The 20,826-nt window shown below is 35.1% G+C and overlaps 1 protein-coding gene across 4 annotated transcripts in view; it reads right to left on the bottom strand.

Moving 5' to 3' along the window:
• The window catches only part of RNF111 (ring finger protein 111), an 86,113-nt gene that overhangs the window by 31,734 nt on the left and 33,553 nt on the right, over positions 1–20,826 (bottom strand). For all 4 annotated transcript variants that reach the window (XM_044917813.1, XM_044917812.1, XM_021693857.2 and 1 more), the window contains exons 2-3: positions 14,723–15,621; positions 1,498–1,624 (exon numbers count right to left, since the gene is read on the bottom strand). In XM_044917813.1, coding sequence (XP_044773748.1) covers positions 1,498–1,624; positions 14,723–15,602 — 1,007 coding nt within the window. In that variant the 5' untranslated portion in view covers positions 15,603–15,621. The remainder of the gene's footprint in view (positions 1–1,497; positions 1,625–14,722; positions 15,622–20,826) is intronic.

Below are 20,826 nucleotides of genomic sequence, written 5' to 3'. Positions count from 1 at the left end.
CATTAAGCACCTCCATGACAAAAAAGATCTCCAGTTCCACAAAGACAGGTCCCTCATTTCAGCAATTCTTGTAGCTCATAAAAACTGAGTCAGTGTTGTACCAAGCACTATGCACAGTCACAGGATAACTGTGGCACCTACCATGGAGTATCAATTTTCCTCAGAGCCTAGGAAAATCATTTAAAACTTAAATGGATATATTACAGAGTGCTCTCTTCCATGCCATTAGAAGTTGCACTCCAATGGGAAAGTACAAATGGAGAAGCACATTCTAGGTATGTTTATAACGTGCTTCCAAAATAAAAAAAAATTTTAAATAAGTAACACAAATTAAAACACCATGAGCATATGCATTTCTCAATTCATTCCAACACAAAAATTAAGGTTCCTCCATAGATTAGTTTGGTATACCAAATGGAATAAAGGAACACCTCACTGCTTCTCTCACCAGTATTTGTAATCATCTAAAGCACAAGATGAACACTGTTAGGGGTTTTTTTTTTTCCTCTCTTTTTTTTTTTTTTTGGTCAAAGTGATTCACAAAAGGGCAATGTTATTTACAGTTATTTATTAAAAGAAATGAGAATTTTTCATTCATTTTTTAGTACGGGGCTTATATGAATTACTGAGTGAAGGACAACAGCACTGTAAAAATATGTTCTATACTAGGTTGCCCTCTAATAGCATAAACTTCAGTGGTATCAATGAGATCTTGAAACAGATTGTAACAAAAAAGAATACTTCGACATTGGGGAGGGTATGTGTTGTGGTGAGCACTGTGTACTGTGTAAGACTGATGAATCACAGACCTATACCCCTGAAACAAATATTATATGTTAATAATTAAAAAAAAAGAATACTTCAACATCAATACTCCTTAATATTTTTCAACACTTTATGTTTTATTCACATCTAAATGTCAAAGAAGTTCATGAACTCTCTGAATCATAAAACAAAATTTTGGAAAGCACTAAGTAAAATTACTGTTTATCTATAGCAATAACTTTAACTCTCATTGTACACTTGCAGTGCTTAAAAAATACTGACCCCCATGATTCTGGTTCTGCTCATCTGGGATATGATCCAGAGAACAGTTTTATCTTTACTTTATAATCTTCCCAGGTGAGTCTAACGCAACCTGGTTTGAAAACCACTTATCTGGTATGTGCTCAAATGAGGTCTCCAAAAAAACGGTAAAAGAATGTAAATATCCACAGCACAGATATGTTTAAATATTTATATTTAAAACTTCACATAGGGGCGCCTGAGTGGCTCAGTCGGTTAAGCCTCTGACTCTTGATTTCAGCTGCTCAGGTCATAATCTCAAGAGTCCTGGGATCAAGTCCCACGTGGCGTTCTGTGCTCGGCACAGAGCCTGCTTCTCCCTCTGCTCCTTCCCCCTACTTGCTCGCTCACTCTTTCTCAAATAAAAATCTTAAAAAAAAAAAACAAAAACACCAAACCCTTCACATATACAACTAGGAATTAAAATCATACCGATAGCTTTCTCCAACTGTTACAATCTCCACCTCACTGTCAGTTGAGGTAACATTAATTTCTTCATTGGCAGTGACCTGGGGAGTGGAGGAAGCTTCTATCACCACAACATCTTCATCAATACTTCCTGGAAACAGAAAGGAAAACATTTTAAACTGACAAAAAGTTTTTACTTCGACTTTGAAGGCTATGAAATCCATTATAAAACTAAAAATCTTGGGCGCCTGGGTGGCTCAGTTGTTAAGCATCTGCCTTCGGCTCAGGTCATGGTCCCAGGGTCCTGGGATCGAGTCCCGCATCAGGCTCCCTGGTCGGGGGGAAGCCTGATTCTCCCTCTCCCACTCCCCCTGCTTGTGTTCCTTCTCTTGCTGTGTCTCTCTCTGTCAAATAAATAAAATCTTAAAAAAAAAAAAACAAAAAAACCTAAAAATCCTACCTGTCAAAATGAAAGTTTTTTTTAAAAACAGTTAAGCACATATAGTGAAAATAGTACTTACTCTCTTAAGCTATGTCTTCATATGTTTATTTCCTCCTTTATGATTTTTGTTTGTTATTTACAACTTTTAGTGGTTTCCATATTTATTTGTATGATCTTATACAGATATATTAATCCTGTAATATCTAAAGGTATTAAGATCTTACATATTTATATTCCATAATAACCCTTTAATATCTAAAATAAAGATACTACATTTGTTGTATGTTTTACCCAAGAGTTTCGTTTTTTTGTTAAGCAAGATGTGGTATTTTTTTAAGAAATATAAAGTAATTTTTGGTTTTACTATGAAATGTCATTTTTTGGTATATGTTCTTTTCTAAATTATTCTAAGTTTGGAAAGGGCATCCTTATTGGAAGGACAGATACATGTACTCGGTTCAATGTATTTCCTTAATTATTTCATCTGGAACTAATTTTTGTTTAAGACATTAGGTAAGATTATAAATAGAATCCGGCCCTGTCTCTCCATGGCTAACTAGTTATCCCCAAACCATTTACTGAAAAATCCTTTCTTTCCTCCCATTAAATTTTGATAACTCCCTTAAATATTCTTACATGTTTGAGGTTATATTTTAATGCCATCTATTTATCCCCTTTGACAAAGATTATTATCAGGGAATTCTATTTTTTAAAACAGCTTCTCTAAGGTATAACTTTCATACTTTAAAATTCACATTTTGTCTCAAGGAGATATTACACACCCATGCTCATAGCCAATAGGTGAAAACAACACAAATGTCCAACAATGGGTGCAGTAGATAAACAAAATATTGTATATGCACACAATGGAATATTATTCAGCCTTAAAGAAAAGAATTCCTATCACATGCTACAGCATGAACAAATCTTCAGGACATTATGCTATAATAACCCAGTCACAAAAAAATTTTAAAACACTGTATGATTCCACTTATGGGTGGATCTAAAGCAGTCAAATTCATAAAGAAAGTAGTGTGGTAGCTACTAGGGCTGAGGGGAGAGGGAAAAGGTAGTTATTTAATGAGTATGGAGTTTCAAACTGCAAGAGGAAAAAGTTCTGGAGATCTGTTTCACAACAATGTGGATATACTTAATACTACTGAAATGTACACTTAAAAATGGTTAAGATGGTAAAAAATAAATAAAAATCATGTTCCGTTTCTTCTCTTGCTGTATTTTTCACAAATCTGGTACTGAATGTCTTCTTTTTTTAACCTTTTTAAAAACATTCCTCCCTGTTCATTACTATTACCTGTCAACGTAAAGGTTTGCCAAAAGTTTACAAGTCATGTTTTTAATAAGAATTTTCAAAAAAAAAAAAAAGAATTTTCCCCTACGAATACTGAGAGCTAAAAATTTCACCCATTTTAAGTGCACATTTCACCGGTTTTAGTAAATTTATAGAACACAACCATCACCTCAATCCAATTTTAGAACATTTCCAACACCCTTAAAAGATTCTGTTTCAGGACGCCTGGGTAGCTCAGTTGGTTAAGCGACTGCCTTCGGCTCAGGTCATGATCCTGGAGTCCCGGGATCGAGTCCCACATCGGGCTCCCTGCTCGGCGGGGAGTCTGCTTCTCCCTCTGACCCTCCTCCCTCTCATGCTCTCTGTCTCTCATTCTCTCTCTCTCAAATAAATAAATAAAATCTTTAAAAAAAAAAAAAAAAAGATTCTGTTTCAGTCAATCATCATCTCTCCATGCCCATTCCTACAATTCCTACAACTGACCTGAATTTTGTCATTATGGATTGGTTTGTATTTTCAAGAGCTCTATATCAATATGGAATCATACATTATATACACTTTTGTGTCTGGATTTTTCATTCAGTGAAATAGTCATTCATGATTTACTCATGCAGCTGTGTGTATCAACAGTTCATTCTTTTTTATTATTGAGTGGTATCCTATCATATGAATATATGACAATTTGTTTATCCATACTTCCGTTGATGGACATCTGGATTTTTCTCATTTTTGGCTATTACAAATAAAGCTGCTGTGAACATTAATCTGCTTGGGTTTCTCTCTCCCTCTCCCGAGCACAGAGAGGGGAGGGGCAGAGAGGAGAGAGAGAGAGAAAAAATCTCCAGCCAGCTCACCTCGGAGTGAGGAGCCCGACATGGGACTCGAGGCCTCAACCCTGACATCATGACCTGAGCCACCCAGGCTCCACAACTTTTCATTCTCTTAATGGTGTCTTTTGAAGCATAAAAGTCTTTACGTTTGATGAAATCCAAATTAGCAATTTCTTTTATGCATGATGCTTTTGGTGACACATTTAAGAAATCTCTGCCTAACAGAAAGTCACTGAGAATTTCTCCTATGTTTCTTCTAGAACTGTATAGTTTAGCTCTTACATTTAGGTCTATGTTAATTTTTGTGTCTGACATGACATAAAAGGTCTAAATTAATCTCTTTTGCATGTGGATCTACAACTGTCCCAATAACATCTGTTGAAAAGACTAGAATAATTCTACTTTGATACCTAGTAGATTCAGGTTTTCCTAATTCTTTAGGATTATACAATCAAGGGAAAAGGAAAATTCTTGAGACTTGGACTGAACTGGCATTAAGCAACACTAATGAAGTCCTGACATATCTATATTATATTTTTTCATCCAAGAATATATCTTGCCATCTACCAATATCTTTTATAAATCTCTAGAACACCTGTAGGTTTGGTCTGATTATAAATGCTAATAAAGCTATATAATTTTCTTCACAGAGGCCAAATATACTGCTATTAAGATTATTCTTAGAGACTTCATTCTCCTTGTTGCTCTTCTAAATGAGCTCCCTTTATTCTTATTTTCTCCTAGTATGTAATTATACCATCGATACTGTATATGCATTTTTACCCAATTTTTACTGAACTCTTGCTTACCACAATGACAACAAATGGTTCAACTTTGTCATAGTGGAGTTTATGTAATCTATTCCTTCGCCCAAGGTGCCATTCCTTGGAAACGTCGAATTTCATCTCTAATACAACAGTACATCATCAAACATCTGCACTATTTCAAAAGCTGGCCAGTATCTGGAAGAGGTACAAGCCCATTGCAAAGATCTACAATGTACTCTCTGATACTTCAAAGAGGAGAACAGAGCAGGCACCGGAAAATCAGAGTCAATGAAAGATGATCTGATTTGGAGAAAGTTATTTCTAAAGTAGTTTCTAAGTTCTAAAGACTACACACATAGACATATTGAGGTAGAATGTATTTTTAACAGCCTAAATATATCTTATAGGCAGAGGAAAAAAATAGCACTTGAGTGTCTATTTAAAATAATATCCTACATTCAATTTCCAAATTGCTTTTCCAATTTTTCCTTCATAATCATGCACATGATGCAGCTTAAGGCAGGAGTACAAAAAGGATTATATATTTAAAACTAAAAGCATTATACATATAAATAAATCATATATTTTTTTAATACTTCCCTTATTTTAACCCATCAACTGGACATTACCATTCTACATAGAGAGAAAAGCTACACCTGCATATAAACTTTATTAGTGATTTCTCTCCATGTATTGTGTACATGAAATTTCCTTAAAAGCCTGTAAAAAAAATAACCAAACATTATAAACACCTTATAAACAAGCAAAATCTAACATAAATGTAATATTTTGAAGTTCCAGTGATAAGTGATACAAAGCTAGCTTTGTTAATGCATTAAAATGCAATTTACATAATTTTTTATGAACATGGTTTGTGTAACTAAAGGTTATATAAGTAACTGATACACTCTTACTCTACTGCTTAAGTATCATTTTTCTAAAAAGGAACTTTGCAAGCATAAGTTGAACACAATACTTGTAACTAATCACAACAGGCATGATTTGGATATCTATAACTTAGTGTTTTTTCTAGAATGACAATTACTTAAAACAAAATTTACAGGAAACATTCCTAAAAGTATGAAGTTAAACCTCAGTACTACTTAAAATCAGGAGAATAGGTCACTTCTTACTGGAACAATTTTATTTTCACGTTGTCTCTTATATTTAGAAGTATTAAAGAACAGGTAATTTGAGTATAGCTAAGACATTAGAGTAGTAGGACCCTAGATGATTCTAACAATTTCTTTTAAGATTACTTATGTTGCTTGTACCTTTTAAAACATAATGAAGAAAAGGAAAAAATAATGAGAAAAATAACAGGTAACAGCCTGGAAAGAATGTAGGTACTTTAATACAGGTCACAAAAATAATGGCTTCTCTGAGAGAGTTCTTCATGAACTCAACAACCACTTCTATTCCCTGATAAGAGATCACAGATTCTCTTGGCAGCATCTGTAAGAAATTTCAAATACTATAATCATCAATTACCTGGTCCCTCTTTGTCTTAAGTCTGGCATGATGCTAATAATAATAGCTTCCAATTCGAGGGCACATACTTTGTGCCATGTCCAATATTCTGTGTGTCTAGCTCTATCAAGAAACTGAAACTTAGCATGTTTAAATGACTTGTCAAATAGTAAGCAACACTGGGAATTCAAATTAATTTCAATTCCAAAGCTCATACTCTTTCACATAAAGTACATTAACAGTGCTATAAGCATCCAACATGCAGGTGCTAGTTACTATCAAAAGCAGAATCTTCCTGCTACCAGCTGCTTTTGCTACTGCTCCTGTCTTTTGCAGTAACAAACTTACTCAAGTTGTAGCAGCTCTAACTCCTCATTAGGATTCTTCTGTTGGGTATCTATCCAACAGAAATGAAAGCATACATATCCACAAAGATTTGTACCCAAATGTTCACAGTAGCCAAATACTGGAAACAATTCAATGTCAATCATCTGACAAATGGGTAGACAAAATAAATGTGGTATATCCATACAATGGAATACTATAAAAGAACTAAGTAATAAACACTAATTACTGATACCTGCTACAACCTGAATGAACCTCAGAAACATTACACTTACCAAAAAAAGCCAGACACAAAAGATCACACACATATATTTATATGAACTGTCCAGAAAAGGCAAGTCCTTAGAGACAGCAACAGATTAGGTTGTGTGGGACTGAGGATTGAATAGGGATTAAATACAAACAAGCAGGAGGGATCTTTTGGGATTAATGGAAATGTTCTAAAACTGCATCATGGTAATGGCCGCACAACTCTAAGTTTATCAAAAATAACTGACTCATATACTTAAAATGATGAACTTTACAGTACGTAAATTATACCTCAATGAAGCCGTTTTCTTTAAGAAAAAAAAAAAGCTATAAAACATTCCCTGCCAAATACAAAACTAGATGGGAATACCCAAAATACTAAATATGTCAGTTCACCCTACTTTAGCCAACAAATACAATCCCAATAAGAATACCATCATGTATCTCCCCAGTACCACTATCCTCAGATAAACAAGCTCATAAGTTCACTTGGAAGAATAAACAGGCAAAAATAACCAAGAAAATATAAAAGTCTATAATTAAAACAGTGTGCTTCTAGTGTAAGCATAGACCAATGGAACATAATGAAAACTCCAAATAGGTCCAAATGCCTATGGACATTTAACATATTAAAAATATAGTATCTCAAGTCAATAGGAGAAGGAAAATTTTTAATGATTTGTTTTGGGACAACTGCATAGCCACATTTAAAAAAAATGGATTCATTCCTCATACTGTACATGAGGATAAACATCAAATAGATGCGTCCTTTAAATGAAAAAAAAAAAGAAAAGAGAAAGTAAATAATGCAAGGGCTAGGGGAAAAGTGGTTATTTCTCTTATAAACTTGGGAGTGGGAAAAACTTTCCTAATTATGATTCAAAACCCAGAAACAGTAAAGATAAAGGTTAATAAATGTGACTAACAAAAAAAAAAAAAAGATTCGGCATGATAAAAAAGTGTAACAAAGTCAAAGGACTAATGACAAATTTGGAAGAAATGTGTTATTATATAGGATTTATGTTCCCAATATATATAAAGGGTCTGAAAATGGACAGAAGAATGAAGACTAACATCCTGACTGTAAAACAGGCAAAAGATATGAAGAGACTGATCATGAGAAATAGAATGACCTTTAAACATATGAAAAGGGGTGCCTGGGTGGCTCAGTTGGTTAAGTGTCTGACTCTTGATTTCGGCTCAGACCATGATCTCAGGATGGTGGGATCAAGCCCTGAACTGGGCTCTGTACTCAGCGTAGAGTCGGCTTAGGATTCTCTCTCTCCCTCTCCCTCTGCCCCTCCACCTGCTCACACTCTCTCTGCTCTCTCTCTCAAATTTTTCTTTACTTCAAATATTTGAGAGAGAGAGCAGAGTGAGTGAGAGAGAGAGCATGAGCAGGGGTGAGGGGCAGAGGAAGCAGGAAGCCTGACGTGGGGCTTGATCCCAGGACCCTGAGATCATGACCTGAGGCAAAGGCAGACGCTAACCAACTGAGCCACCCAGGCACCCCAAATAAAATCTTTTGAAAAATAAAAAACATATGAAAGATATGCAACATTACTTATTAAAAAATATTTAAAATGCTGGCAAACTATTTCTTACCTGTCAGATGGACCAAAAAACCTAAAATCTGACAATAAATTGTTGGAAAGGCTTTGAGAAAACTGGCACTCTCAAATATTGCTGGTGAGCATCCAAAATGGTTATGATCCCCACAGAGAGGAATTTGGCCATACCTTAAAAATAATACATTCATTTATCTTTGGCCCAATAATCCTCTCCTAGAATTCTGTTCCAAAGATACAATGGCAAAAATATGAAATAACATATACAAAAAGCTATTCATTGCATTGCTGGTTTTAACAGCAAAAGGCTGCAAACTATTCATCAATATATTGAACAACCTCTGGTGTAACTATACAATGGAATACTACAAAGCTATAAAAAAAATAAAAATAGAGGAATGAAAAGCAATGAATAAAGGAATGATAGTGTGTATATATACAAATACAAATGTGTATACATATATCCTTTGTATTATATATATATATCTTATGTGTGTGTGTGTGTATACACACACACACACACACACACACATACCTTTATTCCTCTATAATCTCTATACCCTAACAATTCTATATAGTTTGGTGAAAAATCAAGAGAGACATTTTAAGAGAAGGAAAGAATAATATGCGTATTTGTTTACATTTTTTTAAAGATTTTATTTATTTGAGAGAGAGAGAGAGAGCGCATGAGCATGGGGGAGGGGCAGAGGGAGAGGGAAAAGCAGGCTCCCCACCGAGCAGGGAGGCTTAAGTGAGGCCTGATCCCAGGACCCTGAGATCATGACCCGAACCCAAGGCAGACGCCTAACCAACTGAACCACCCAGGCACCCCTGTTTACATTTTTGAACAGAAAAAAGATGGAATAACAAACCAAAATTTAAAAGTAATGAAAACACGGGGCGCCTGGGTGGCTCAGCTGGTTAAGCGTCTACCTTCAGGTCAGGTCATGATCCCAGGGTCCTGGGATCGAGCCCCGGGTTGGGCACCCTGCTCAGCAGGGAGCCTGCTTCTCCCTCTCCCTCTGCGGCTCCTCCTGCTTGTACTCTCTCTCTCACGATCTCTCTCAAATAAAATCTTTAAAATTAATTAACTGATTGGTGGCATAACCTCACAGAATACTGTCCAACAGCATAAAGGAACCAGAAAAATCTTACATTTATTAGCATTACTATTAGTAATAATTAAATATTTCCATTTGTATTCATTTATGAACGTTCATTTATATGTATTTATAGGATGTATAGGATAAAGCAAAAAAGCAATTGTTCATATTGTTAAGAATCAAGATTGTCAATGTAAGAGTAAAGAGATCAAATATAAAACACAAGTTTACATAAAAATCCTAATCCCAAACTTTCAATGGAAATAGTCATATAAATTAATGATTTATCGCTTTCTAAAATCTTTATATATTCCTAATTTTATCCATTAAAAAAGCTGAAAGCAATAACAGAACTCAGCAGAGCAATGAACACAATTCCCAGTCTATAACCTCTAAATATCACTTCTCAATAAAAGGAAATTAGCAGTAATTAAAAAAAAAAAAGGTTGTTTTCCAGGTTTGAGGCAGGTAGTGTAAAGTATCAATGTGGACCATCTTTTATCAGAGACCATCTTGTCAGAGACCACTGGGGTGGTATCAAAAGGACATAAACCCAATTTGAAGATGCTCCCACATGCCACAGATGAAACTATTCAAGCACAAAAAAATAAAAAGATTACAATACATCAACTGTACTATAACCCATGAGTTCATAATGATACCTGAAAATGAAAAATATTGCTAGAGTACAGATTCATTCTGAAAAGTGGTACATTAAGGTAAAAAATCAAACATTCATCTTGCCTTTCCTAAATGGACTGCATTTCATAATAAGCAATTAGTTGAAGAATTCTTTGTAGAAGAACCTCCATTAATAAATGTAAGCAGAATGACAGAAAGTCAACACTTTGCCTAATGAAATAATGGACCCAGGCAAGGTCATCAAAGCTGTTGCTAATACTACATGAAATGCTGATGGGGGAATTTAGGGTGGAAGGATCAGAATGACACCATCTGAACCCTCTCATCAACTTTAACAAGTGATGCAACAACAGGAAGTATACAGCACCACCAAGGAAGTGTTGCTAAACTGAACTTGAATCAAATCAAGCTTTTAGATCTAACTACCGGTTTGCAGAAAATACGCAGTATACAAAACAAATTAAATGCTATGATGTCTAGAAATTGTTCTGAAATTCTCCAGAAAAAAAAAGCGAGGGGTGAGAGATAAAATAAGAATGGCAGGATGCTGAAAATTGAAGCTAGATTATGTAGGTATACTTCTATTTTTATGTATGAACATTTCCATATAAAAATAACAACAACAAAAACCTCTATCAGTGTTATTTTTGGAAAAGGAGAAAAAGAAATATTCACAAATGTAATTCTTAATATTAGGACTTGACATTTCCACAGGTTATCTTAAAGTTTATCTTAAAACCTTTTAAGGTTTTAAGTTTTAAGGATAAAAGTTTTTAAACTTTTAAACTTTTAAAACACAAGTCAATACAGTATGGACTGCACTTGGAAATCATGAATATATACCTGTTGGATGTATTTTTTAAGCTGTAAATAAAAATACAGTCACTGAATTAAAAAAAACAGTAACAACTGGGAAATGAGGATTTCCCAGTGCTAATATAAGGACTATATAAAATAAGAATTTAAGCAGCAGTTCAGTTAAAGTACACTGAATAGATCACAGAAATATGTCACTAAAATTAACATCTACTCTCAAACTTAGCTTCTATTAAGTTGTTTTAAAGTATCTGAAGTTCTTGGCAAATATTATCAGGAACAAAACTGGATGTATAAATTCTCAACCTAACTGGCAACTAACAACCCAAGTCACATGTCATTTTGGCTTTCCAGGCTTGAAGAGAGAGCGATAATAAATTTAAAACACAATAAGGATGAAGCAAATAGGGATTTCCCAGAAATCTACTGATTACAACAAATGAACTAATGTTTGTTACAATGTAAAGTACTGACTTAATTCATTCTTAGGTGATTTGGTAAAACCAGTTAATTACATACAACTGTTATATCTTAGAGAGTTTGAAGATCTAACAAAATACTTAACATGTCAAACATTCTTTCCATCAGTACTACAGCAATAGCCAATAAGCGTTGATGGATAGTGTGTGAAAAAGCTGTCTTAGAAGCTCTAGAGTAACTAATACCCATCCATATAAATCATATTATTAAGGTATAATAGATAAATCTAATTAAAATTTGAGATATTCAAACCCTCTCCTAATTCCCAACACACACTAAGACATATTGGAATTGGAGTCAGAAAGCCAGCACTAAAAATACATCTAGAAGGAAAATCTCTCTCTTAAGAATCTAAGAAATTTCTTGATAATAGAGCAATGTCCCATAAATATTTCAGTTTAACTTTTTGAACGTAAATCAATCTAAAATAGTTTTCCAAATGCTTCATATGTAATGAGGGTGATGATAACAATATACCTCATAAGAGTGTTGGGAGAATGAAATGAGAATACATATAAACACTCAGAACATTACCAGCACAGAGTAAATACTCAAAAAGTGCTAGGTATTTTTATTATCATCACGACATCATCTACTGTTGGGTGATAAAGGAACTTGATGAAAATTCCTTGGAGGGCATTCTGGTAACAACAGCTAGCAAATTTTTAAATGCATGTAACTTCCTATATGCTTTTAGAAATTACTCCTTAAGATATGCTTGCCTAGGTGTGCAAAACTGTGTGCACAAGGCTGTTCAATGCAACAACTATTCATCAACAAAACCTGGCTAAATAGGGGCGCCTGAGTGGCTCAGTCGTTAAGCATCTGCCTTTGGCTCGGGTCATGGTCCCAGGGTCCTGGGATCGAGCCCTGCATCGGGCTCCCTACTCGGTGGGAAGCCCGCTTCTCCCTCTCCTATTCCCCCTGCTTCTGTTCCCTCTCTCGCTGTGTCTCTCTCTGTCAAATAAATAAATAAAAAATCTTAAAAAAAAAAAAAAACCTGGCTAAATAAATTATGAAACATCCATACAAAGGAAATACTATGCAACCATTTTTTTAAAATGAGGATATAACTATACACACTAATATTTTAAAAACCCCATTATTTATTTACCCTTATATATGTTCCACATTTTCTGAGGAGAGAAGAAACTGCTACCTGACTACTTCTGGGTAATAAAACTGGGACCTAAGAAGTGGTAAACTTTTATTTTTTATTTTAAACATTCCGAGTACTTAAAAAATTGCACACTATGTGAATGTTACTCTTAAACCATTATTTAAAAAAAAAAAAAAAACAAATTAGTTTAAAACAAAACATTGGTGTAAAAACCAGAAAAGGGGGCTGCCTGGGTGGCTCAGTCAGTTAAGTGTCTGCCTTCAGCTCAGGTCATGATCCCAGGAACCTGGGATCAAGCCCCGTGTTGGGCTCCCTGCTCAGTGGGGAGTCTACTTCTTCCTCTGCCCCTTCCCCTGCTTGTGTACTCTCACTCTCTCTCAAATAAATAAATAAAATCTTTAAAAAAAAGATTAAAAAATAAAAACCAGAAAAAAAATCCAAAGAATTTGTTTCAACATTTTGATTTGTGTTTCCAGAGACAAACATTACTCTTAAATGTCTGAAAGTATTACGTAGTTGAAATAATGCAATTTTTCCAAGAAAGACAGCAATAACCACCTGCTATAGTATTAAATAAGATTTTTAAATGAATTAAAGAGTTTGCATTTATCTTAAATACTTGAGAGTATATGAACTCCTTTCTTCCTAGAAACAGACACCGATATTGACCTACATTACCTCTATTCTCATGCCTCCTACATGCCTACAGCTCCTTGGAACTTCTGCTTCACATCACCAACCATCCTACCTCATTAATTTCAAGCAGAAATTGGGCTCTGCTGCTCGCTCTTCCCCAAACAAGTCTTCACAGTCTAACCATCTGAGGAAAATGTGAAATGTGGCAACTAAGCAAGATAATTCCTATTCTCACCTCCCTGTTTCTCAAGAGACCTCAGAGAATGGTTGCTATAACCTCCTCCCAGTTATAGGTGATCTCAACGAACTCTTTAAAACAAACATTTGGGTAGGTTTAAAAAACTGAACTGATCATGGCTAAAACTAAATATCAAAGTTACTCGTTTTGGAGTTCTGGCCAAGATAGAAAAATAAAAATGGAAGGGGAAAGGGAGTCTTGGAAAAGGAAGTAACCCATATAGAAGGAGAAGAGAGAGAGGGGAAATGGCATATTGGCACAGTAGATTAGCAGGCTCTACCCCTGACAAGCAGGACATCAGGCAAAGACAGGGAGACCTTTGTGTCAGTATTAAAAACCATGATCATAGCCCTTTTATCCCCCATTCTTTCACAAGAAAGTATTCTTTTCCCTCAGCTAAGACACTACTCTTCAATGCTCACTTCAAAAACTTTCTTTAAATTCAGCAAACCGTAAAAATGGTATACATGGAACATACTTACACTTCAGAGACTGCACATAATCTTATTCTAGTTAAATATAATATTTACTGTGAGGAGGGGACAATGCTCTCAAGCTAATCCTCTATCAGTTCAATTTTAACTGATCAATCATGTGCTCTACTGAGCACTATCAGGACTAAAAGTTTGTGTTCTAGTATTAGAATAAAAGCATCTCGGGGCACCTGGGTGGCTCAGTCATTAAGCGTCTGCCTTCGGCTCAGGTCATGGTCCCAGGGTCCTAGGATCGAGTCCCACATCGGGCTCCCTGCTCGGCGGGAAGCCTGCTTCTCCCTCTCCCACTCCCCCTGCTTGTGTTCCCTCTCACGCTGTGTCTCTCTTTGTCAAATAAATAAAATCTTAAAAAAAAAAAAAAAAAAAGAATAAAAGCATCTCTCAAATACTTGAAATTATTTTTCAGTTATAAAGATTATGACAAGGTAACTAGTAATAAGAATAGAATACTTAAAGGAAAAATAATATTAAGTATTTTAGTGTTCTTACTGCGGTTGAATGTGAAAGAAATCCATCACAGAGCTATCCGAAAAAGTATAAAACTAAAAAACTTGATCTCAGAAATGGAGTTATGGTTTAATACCACAGTTGGCAATTTATTTATATGGCTTAAAAATAAAAGTTAATTGAGCCTCATATTCCTTCTAAAAGCAATGAAATCGTTAACACGTAGAAGAGAATTAAGCACAAACACAATGCAAGAACTTCCATGTTTTGTTCAACTTAAGAAACATTTTTACCTGAGGGAACAGATGGATTGTTTTGGTGGTTTTCACTGGTAGAAACAAACAAATCTTCTTCTCCTTCAGTTGATGAGCTGGAAGAGGATTCGCTGCTGAGGTCATTCTCACTGGAGCTACTAGAAGTGGGGAGCAATGCATATTTTCTTCGGGCTAACACTTCTCGTTTTTTTCTCTGCATTAATATCCTCTCTTTTTGTTTCTGTGTCCTCTGTGAGGAATTATTTTTTACAAATCTCTTTCTGCATGGAAGTCTCCTTAATGAACTGCTATGAAAACAGGGTCTTTTCATTAACAATCCTGAAACAGATTCTGTCTCTGTCCGGGGCCACTTTTGGGACCGTGCACTATGAGTTCTACTTTTAGCACTCAAAATTGCCTGGGAATGTCTTACAGAGACTTCTTTATCCTCATCCGAAGTCACAGTATCAGAATCTCCAAAATGCAGACTAGATGAAGGAGAAGAAAGACAATCACTAAAAGAGGAATCATTATCTTCATCGCTTGGTGTTTCTAGGTGTTGCCTCAATCCTAATATTCCCTGGTTCTCTTTAACACAATTTTGCATGTAAGAAGGGCCAGCCTGCTGGCTTTTGCGTTTTTTCCTCACAACAACACTTTTTTCTTGTTCTTGTTGGTTACCATTCATGTCCTTCTCTTGTTTTTGAGAATCATCACACAAATGAGAGAATTCATTCCCCACTTTACTGTTAATCATCTCAACTCCCGCAGGAAAACTTTTGGCTGCCCCAATGGGCTCTGGATGCAAGAGGATGCCTTTCAGACTCTCCTGTGTCTTTGGTGCATCAGAAGGAATCTCACTCTTCATATCCACTTTTAAGGTATATAACTTGTTATATTCAGGAGTCCATTGAGACATGAGAAACTTTAAGGAAGGCCTAGAAGACACAATTAGAAATTTAAAAGGATGTTAATGTTTTACTACACTAACTGAAGAGTTTCAGATTCCACCGAGAACATCGTTGTAACAGAGAACTGCCTTTTCCTGATATACCAGGATATAAAATGGCTGTAATAAGTCATTTTGCTGTTCTTTTAAAACATTTTTCTCTGATACCTCTACCACATACCCAATTTTTAGAAATATAGTAAAGATCACAGAACATAAGCCTACCTGAAAACTTCTATTAATCAAAAACTTACCTTGCTGTTATTATCTTTCTACCTTCAGCAACATATTTGGTTAAAATCTAACAATTTCTTCAAAATCTATTATAGTAAAAATAGATTAAAGGACTAGAATTCAAAAGACTTTGATTAGTCAATGTTTTTTCCTGGTATCCTGAAAGTGGTAATTAAATATTTTTTGTACATCTAGATGGCTACTGTATTAGACAGATTGCTATAAATAATGAACTAGTATAAATATAGCTTCTCTTCCCCATGGTTCTTTTCTTCATACTATTCTATTCTCTGATGAGAATATAAACTCACTGATAGACAAAATATACAATTAGTACATTTCACAAAGTTTTAGATACATGCAGAAAGACTCCAGCCAAGACTGTGAGTTACAAAAGATCAGTCAGTTAAAGCAGCAGAGCAGAACATAAAACCAAATTTCCTATAACTAATCTAAGGGCATCTAAATCATTCTATCTTTGAAATTAGGGGCTGCTGAACAAGGGGATTTGAAATTAATGCATCTACATCAATGTACACATGAGAATGGTAATAACATAAAAGTAATTAAATATCACGACTCAAAATGGAATGTATTTTTTAGAAAGGCAGTTAATGTGAAAGTGCAAAATATGATTAAATAATGTTAAGACTTTTAACTTAAGTTTTTATTGAAGTACAACAGACACACATATTCTAAATTTATAGCTCGATAAATTCTCACAAAGTGAACATATGTGTGTAACCTCCAAGATCACAAAACATAAAATAACCAGCACCCTAAAAATCCCCTTCCAGTCACTCCAACTACTGGAAGTTGTAACGACTATGGATTAGTTTTGTATTTAACATGCCCTTTTAAACCATGTCCTAAAAAGAGAGGATAAAAAGGTATTTGGTAGCAAGTCTTTTCCTTCTCCACAAATGACAGTTATAGAAATATACAACCTCACAGGTCTCCCACTTTATTTTAATGTATAATTATTATCAGAACAGATGACAGCAATTTAAAAAAAAAAAATGGGGCGCCTGGGTGGCTCAGTTGGTTAAGCGACTGCCTTCAGCTCAGGTCATGATCCTGGAGTCCCGGGATCGAGTCCCGCATCGGGCTCCCTGCTCGGCAGGGAGTCTGCTTCTCCCGCTGACCCTCCCCCCTCTCATGCTCTCTCTATCTCATTCTCTCTCAAATAAATGAATAAAATCTTTTAAAAAAATAAAATAAAATAATTTAAAAAAAAAATGAAACAGCCTATTTCTTTCTTTTTTGAGTAGGCTCCATGCCCAACATGGGGCCTGGAACTCACAACCTTAAGATCAAGAGTCATATGTTCCACTGACTGAGCCAGCCAGCCACCCCAGAAACAGCCTATTTCTATATAAAGCTGTCAAACCTCTATCTTCTATAATTCCTTTTTACAAGGACAGGCAGTGCTGTATCCAAAATCAGCCATCAAGCCCTGTCTGGAGTTCAGCAGGATCAGTAGTAAAGGAGGAACACAAAGATGGGTGAACACATGGGCACAGCAATGAGCAAATTATAAGAGGCAGCAAATCAGACAAGGATCACCATAATTAAATTTAAGAAAACACAAATCACAACAATAAAGTACAGATACATGTGATTTAAGATTCAAGGGGTGGCCCACTAAGATGGCTACAATAAAAAAATATAGATAACAACAAGTGTTGGCAAGGATATAAAGAAATTGGAATCTTCATACATTGCTGGTGGGAATATAAAATGGTGTGGCCACTTTGGAATGTAAAATGGTGTAGCCACAATACTCATAGTACCATTAGTCATGACAGCTCAAAAGTACAAACAATACAAATGTCTATCAATTGAATAAATAAATCCATACCATGGTTACTCATTAATCAAAAGAAATGAAATATTATTTCATGCTACAAAATGATATGACCTCAAAAACGATACACTAAGTAAAAGAACCCAGTCACAAGACCACATTTTGTAAGACTCTTTTCGTAAGAAAAGTCCAGAACAGGCAATGCTATAGAGATAGAAAGTAGATTAGTGATTGTCCGGGACACGAGAATAACAGGAGAACTGAGATGTGATGGCCAAAGTGTTTCGGATTTACTTTCAGTGAACTGAAAATGTTTTAAAACTGATTGTGGTGATAGCTAATCAACTCTGAATATTCTAAAAACCACTGACATATACACTTAAAAAGGGAGAGTTTTAATGGTATGTGAATTATATCTCCATAAAGCTGTTGCCAAAAAGTCAAGAAAGTATCCAGATTTCTGGGCATCAGATAATTATGGACCTCTCTTTTATCTCACTAAAGAGTCATGTCATTTGGAAAAATCTGGGGATCTTTCAGACATCTATGTCTCCCAGGAGTTGTGATAAGTTGGATCTCTGAAGAAATAAAACTTTATATGCTGAAGAAAAAAAAACTGCTTCAGACTCCTCATCCTTAATTACTAAGTCACCCTCTGGGTCCTGGTAATGGAGATCCTGAGAGGCAATGAAACTCGCCAAATGGACAGATCAATTCTGAGAACAAGAATCCATAAGTGAATTTACAAAGAAGTGATTCATAGCATAATTTACTAAACTCAATTTCTTTTCCATTAGTTTATGCCCCAAAGCCAAAACAATGAACTCTTTATGGTTAACTCTGCTCTAGGTTTTGGTGAATTTTTGTCTGCCTAGCTGGAGGCAGGGAGGGAATAAGGGATAGGTGGTAGGTATATGGTACGGTACGTGGTGTGTGTTTGTACACAGGTAACTGTTCTCTGAGTTACCATGTCAAGCAGTGATCAAATACAAAATTAACATCCCATATTACCTGAGCTATTCCCACCAAGGGAGTATTCTAATTCATGCTTTTATTTTGAACTGAGAAAAAGAAGAGAAGTTAAGTTCATGAAAAGAAAGAAACACCAGTACTGCATTTTTTTAACTAAAAAAGCATAATTAACACAAAGGATCAATAAATAATGTTCCAAACTATTTGGTATTTGATAAAATTATAATCTAGTCTTTTATTTCTATGAAAATTATTGGCTGATCCAATTTACAAAGGAGGTTAAATATGTACCAGATATATCTTAACTCCTTAGCCACATTAGGACTAGTTTGTTATTATACATTGCTTCAATACTGAATCCACAAGACTAGTTGCTCCTTGTACTGGTTTGATTCAATCATTTTATTGCTATGTCATGACAGGAGCATACCAATTACTCCTGATACCAGTGTAGGATACCCAACTAGTAAACCTTGCATGAAAAAAAGCACAATAACTAAAAATGTTAACTTTCCAAACTAAAAATTAGGGTTAGGATTTCGCAATTTACATCATAAATTAAATTTACATGAGCATCAGGGAGAGGGGTAAAAACTCATTAAGATTATGGATACAACTTTGAGGAACTCTACCTCTAAACTGAGATATGGTTTAGAAACAGTCATTATTATTGGTATGAATGACTTTTACAACCAATGATAAATTTAAGTACTGTTAAGATTAAATAGAAATTTGATGATTTTACAGAGCTCTAAAGGAAACAAGATTTTTAAAAATATCCATAAGATGATTTTGTATTTTTCTATAAAAGTTTTAAAGATTATCAGAAAATGAACTAGAAATATGTCCACTGTTCATCCACTTTTTTCATAGGATTAAGTGGAAACAAATATTTGTACCATAGGGATATTACTCAGGACATGTTTTGAATTTTTAATTCTCTTTTACTGATATTTATTTTACCATGTGCCAGTTTAAGAATATGAAATCGAGAACCTGACAGAATACTCTCTCCACCTAAATGCTTAATAACTACCACTACTTATAGGTAAATAGTATGGACAATATGGTTTGTTACATATTCTGAACAGTCAAAATTTCATTAGCAAGAAAGATATTTCAGCCCAACAGGCATCATTCTGGTCTCATAACTACATTAGCAAAATGCCAAAAAATAAACTAAATTTTTTAAAGAGAGATCTCTGCTCTTACATGTAGGAGCACACAATATACTCAATTATGAAAAGGAACGAGGGAACCTTGACAAACTTATTAGCAAATAAAAATTAACTTGCAGACTGATACCTTGAAAGAAAAGAGGAAGTTACAGTCAGGATAACTACTGGGAGACTACCAAACTCAACTTCTTTTAGGAAGCTAGATGTAGGGCGCCTGGGTGACTCAGTCGGTTAGGCATCTGCCTTCAGCTCAGGTCATGATCCCAGGGTCCTGGGATAGGGTCCCACATCGGGCTCCCTGCGGAGCAGGAAGCCTGCTTCTCCCTCTGCCTCTGCCTCTCTGTCTCTCATGAATAAATAAAATCTTAAAAAAAAAAAAAAAGCCAGATGTAATAAAAATGTGAAAAAAGATAAATGATCAAGGCAACCTAGCCTAAACAGACAATAATATTCAGAAGATAGACTGTTAGCTATCAAATGATTCATCTGAAATCTTGTTGACCAAGGGCATCAGGATGAAATAAACCATTACAGATAATTCACTGAAGGTCCTAGATGAGACAATTATAGATATAATGTTATCAGAGTACAGAAGAAAATGGGATAATGTAAAAAACTTCCAGGATAAAACTCACAGAACACTAAAAACTGCATTTACTGAATCAACAGTTCCAGGAGGTCCACTACGGTATGTATCTCAGGGGCTGCAAGAGACACTGATCCACATATTGACATTAGAAAACTAAAATCATAGTCCTAACCCTCAAAGAATTCAGACAGGGGAGAGAGAGAAATACAGATTACAAAACACCAAAAGGAAGACACTGCAGGGACACTTAGAAATTAGAGGAGGAATCCATAATTTGAAGGATAAGTAAGAGTCAGGAAAGGGAATAACAGCGTAGTGGGGGACAGAAGAGGCAGGCCATTCTAAAATATAAGACAAAGGGTACAACTTGACAAATCTTAAACTACAAAGTTGTATCATTATAGTTGTACTTCA

This window comes from Neomonachus schauinslandi, chromosome 9, assembly GCF_002201575.2.
Source record: "Neomonachus schauinslandi chromosome 9, ASM220157v2, whole genome shotgun sequence".
Classification (NCBI taxonomy): domain Eukaryota; kingdom Metazoa; phylum Chordata; class Mammalia; order Carnivora; family Phocidae; genus Neomonachus; species Neomonachus schauinslandi.
Note: the sequence above shows the minus strand (reverse complement) of the source record. Positions and strands in the feature narration are given on the sequence as shown.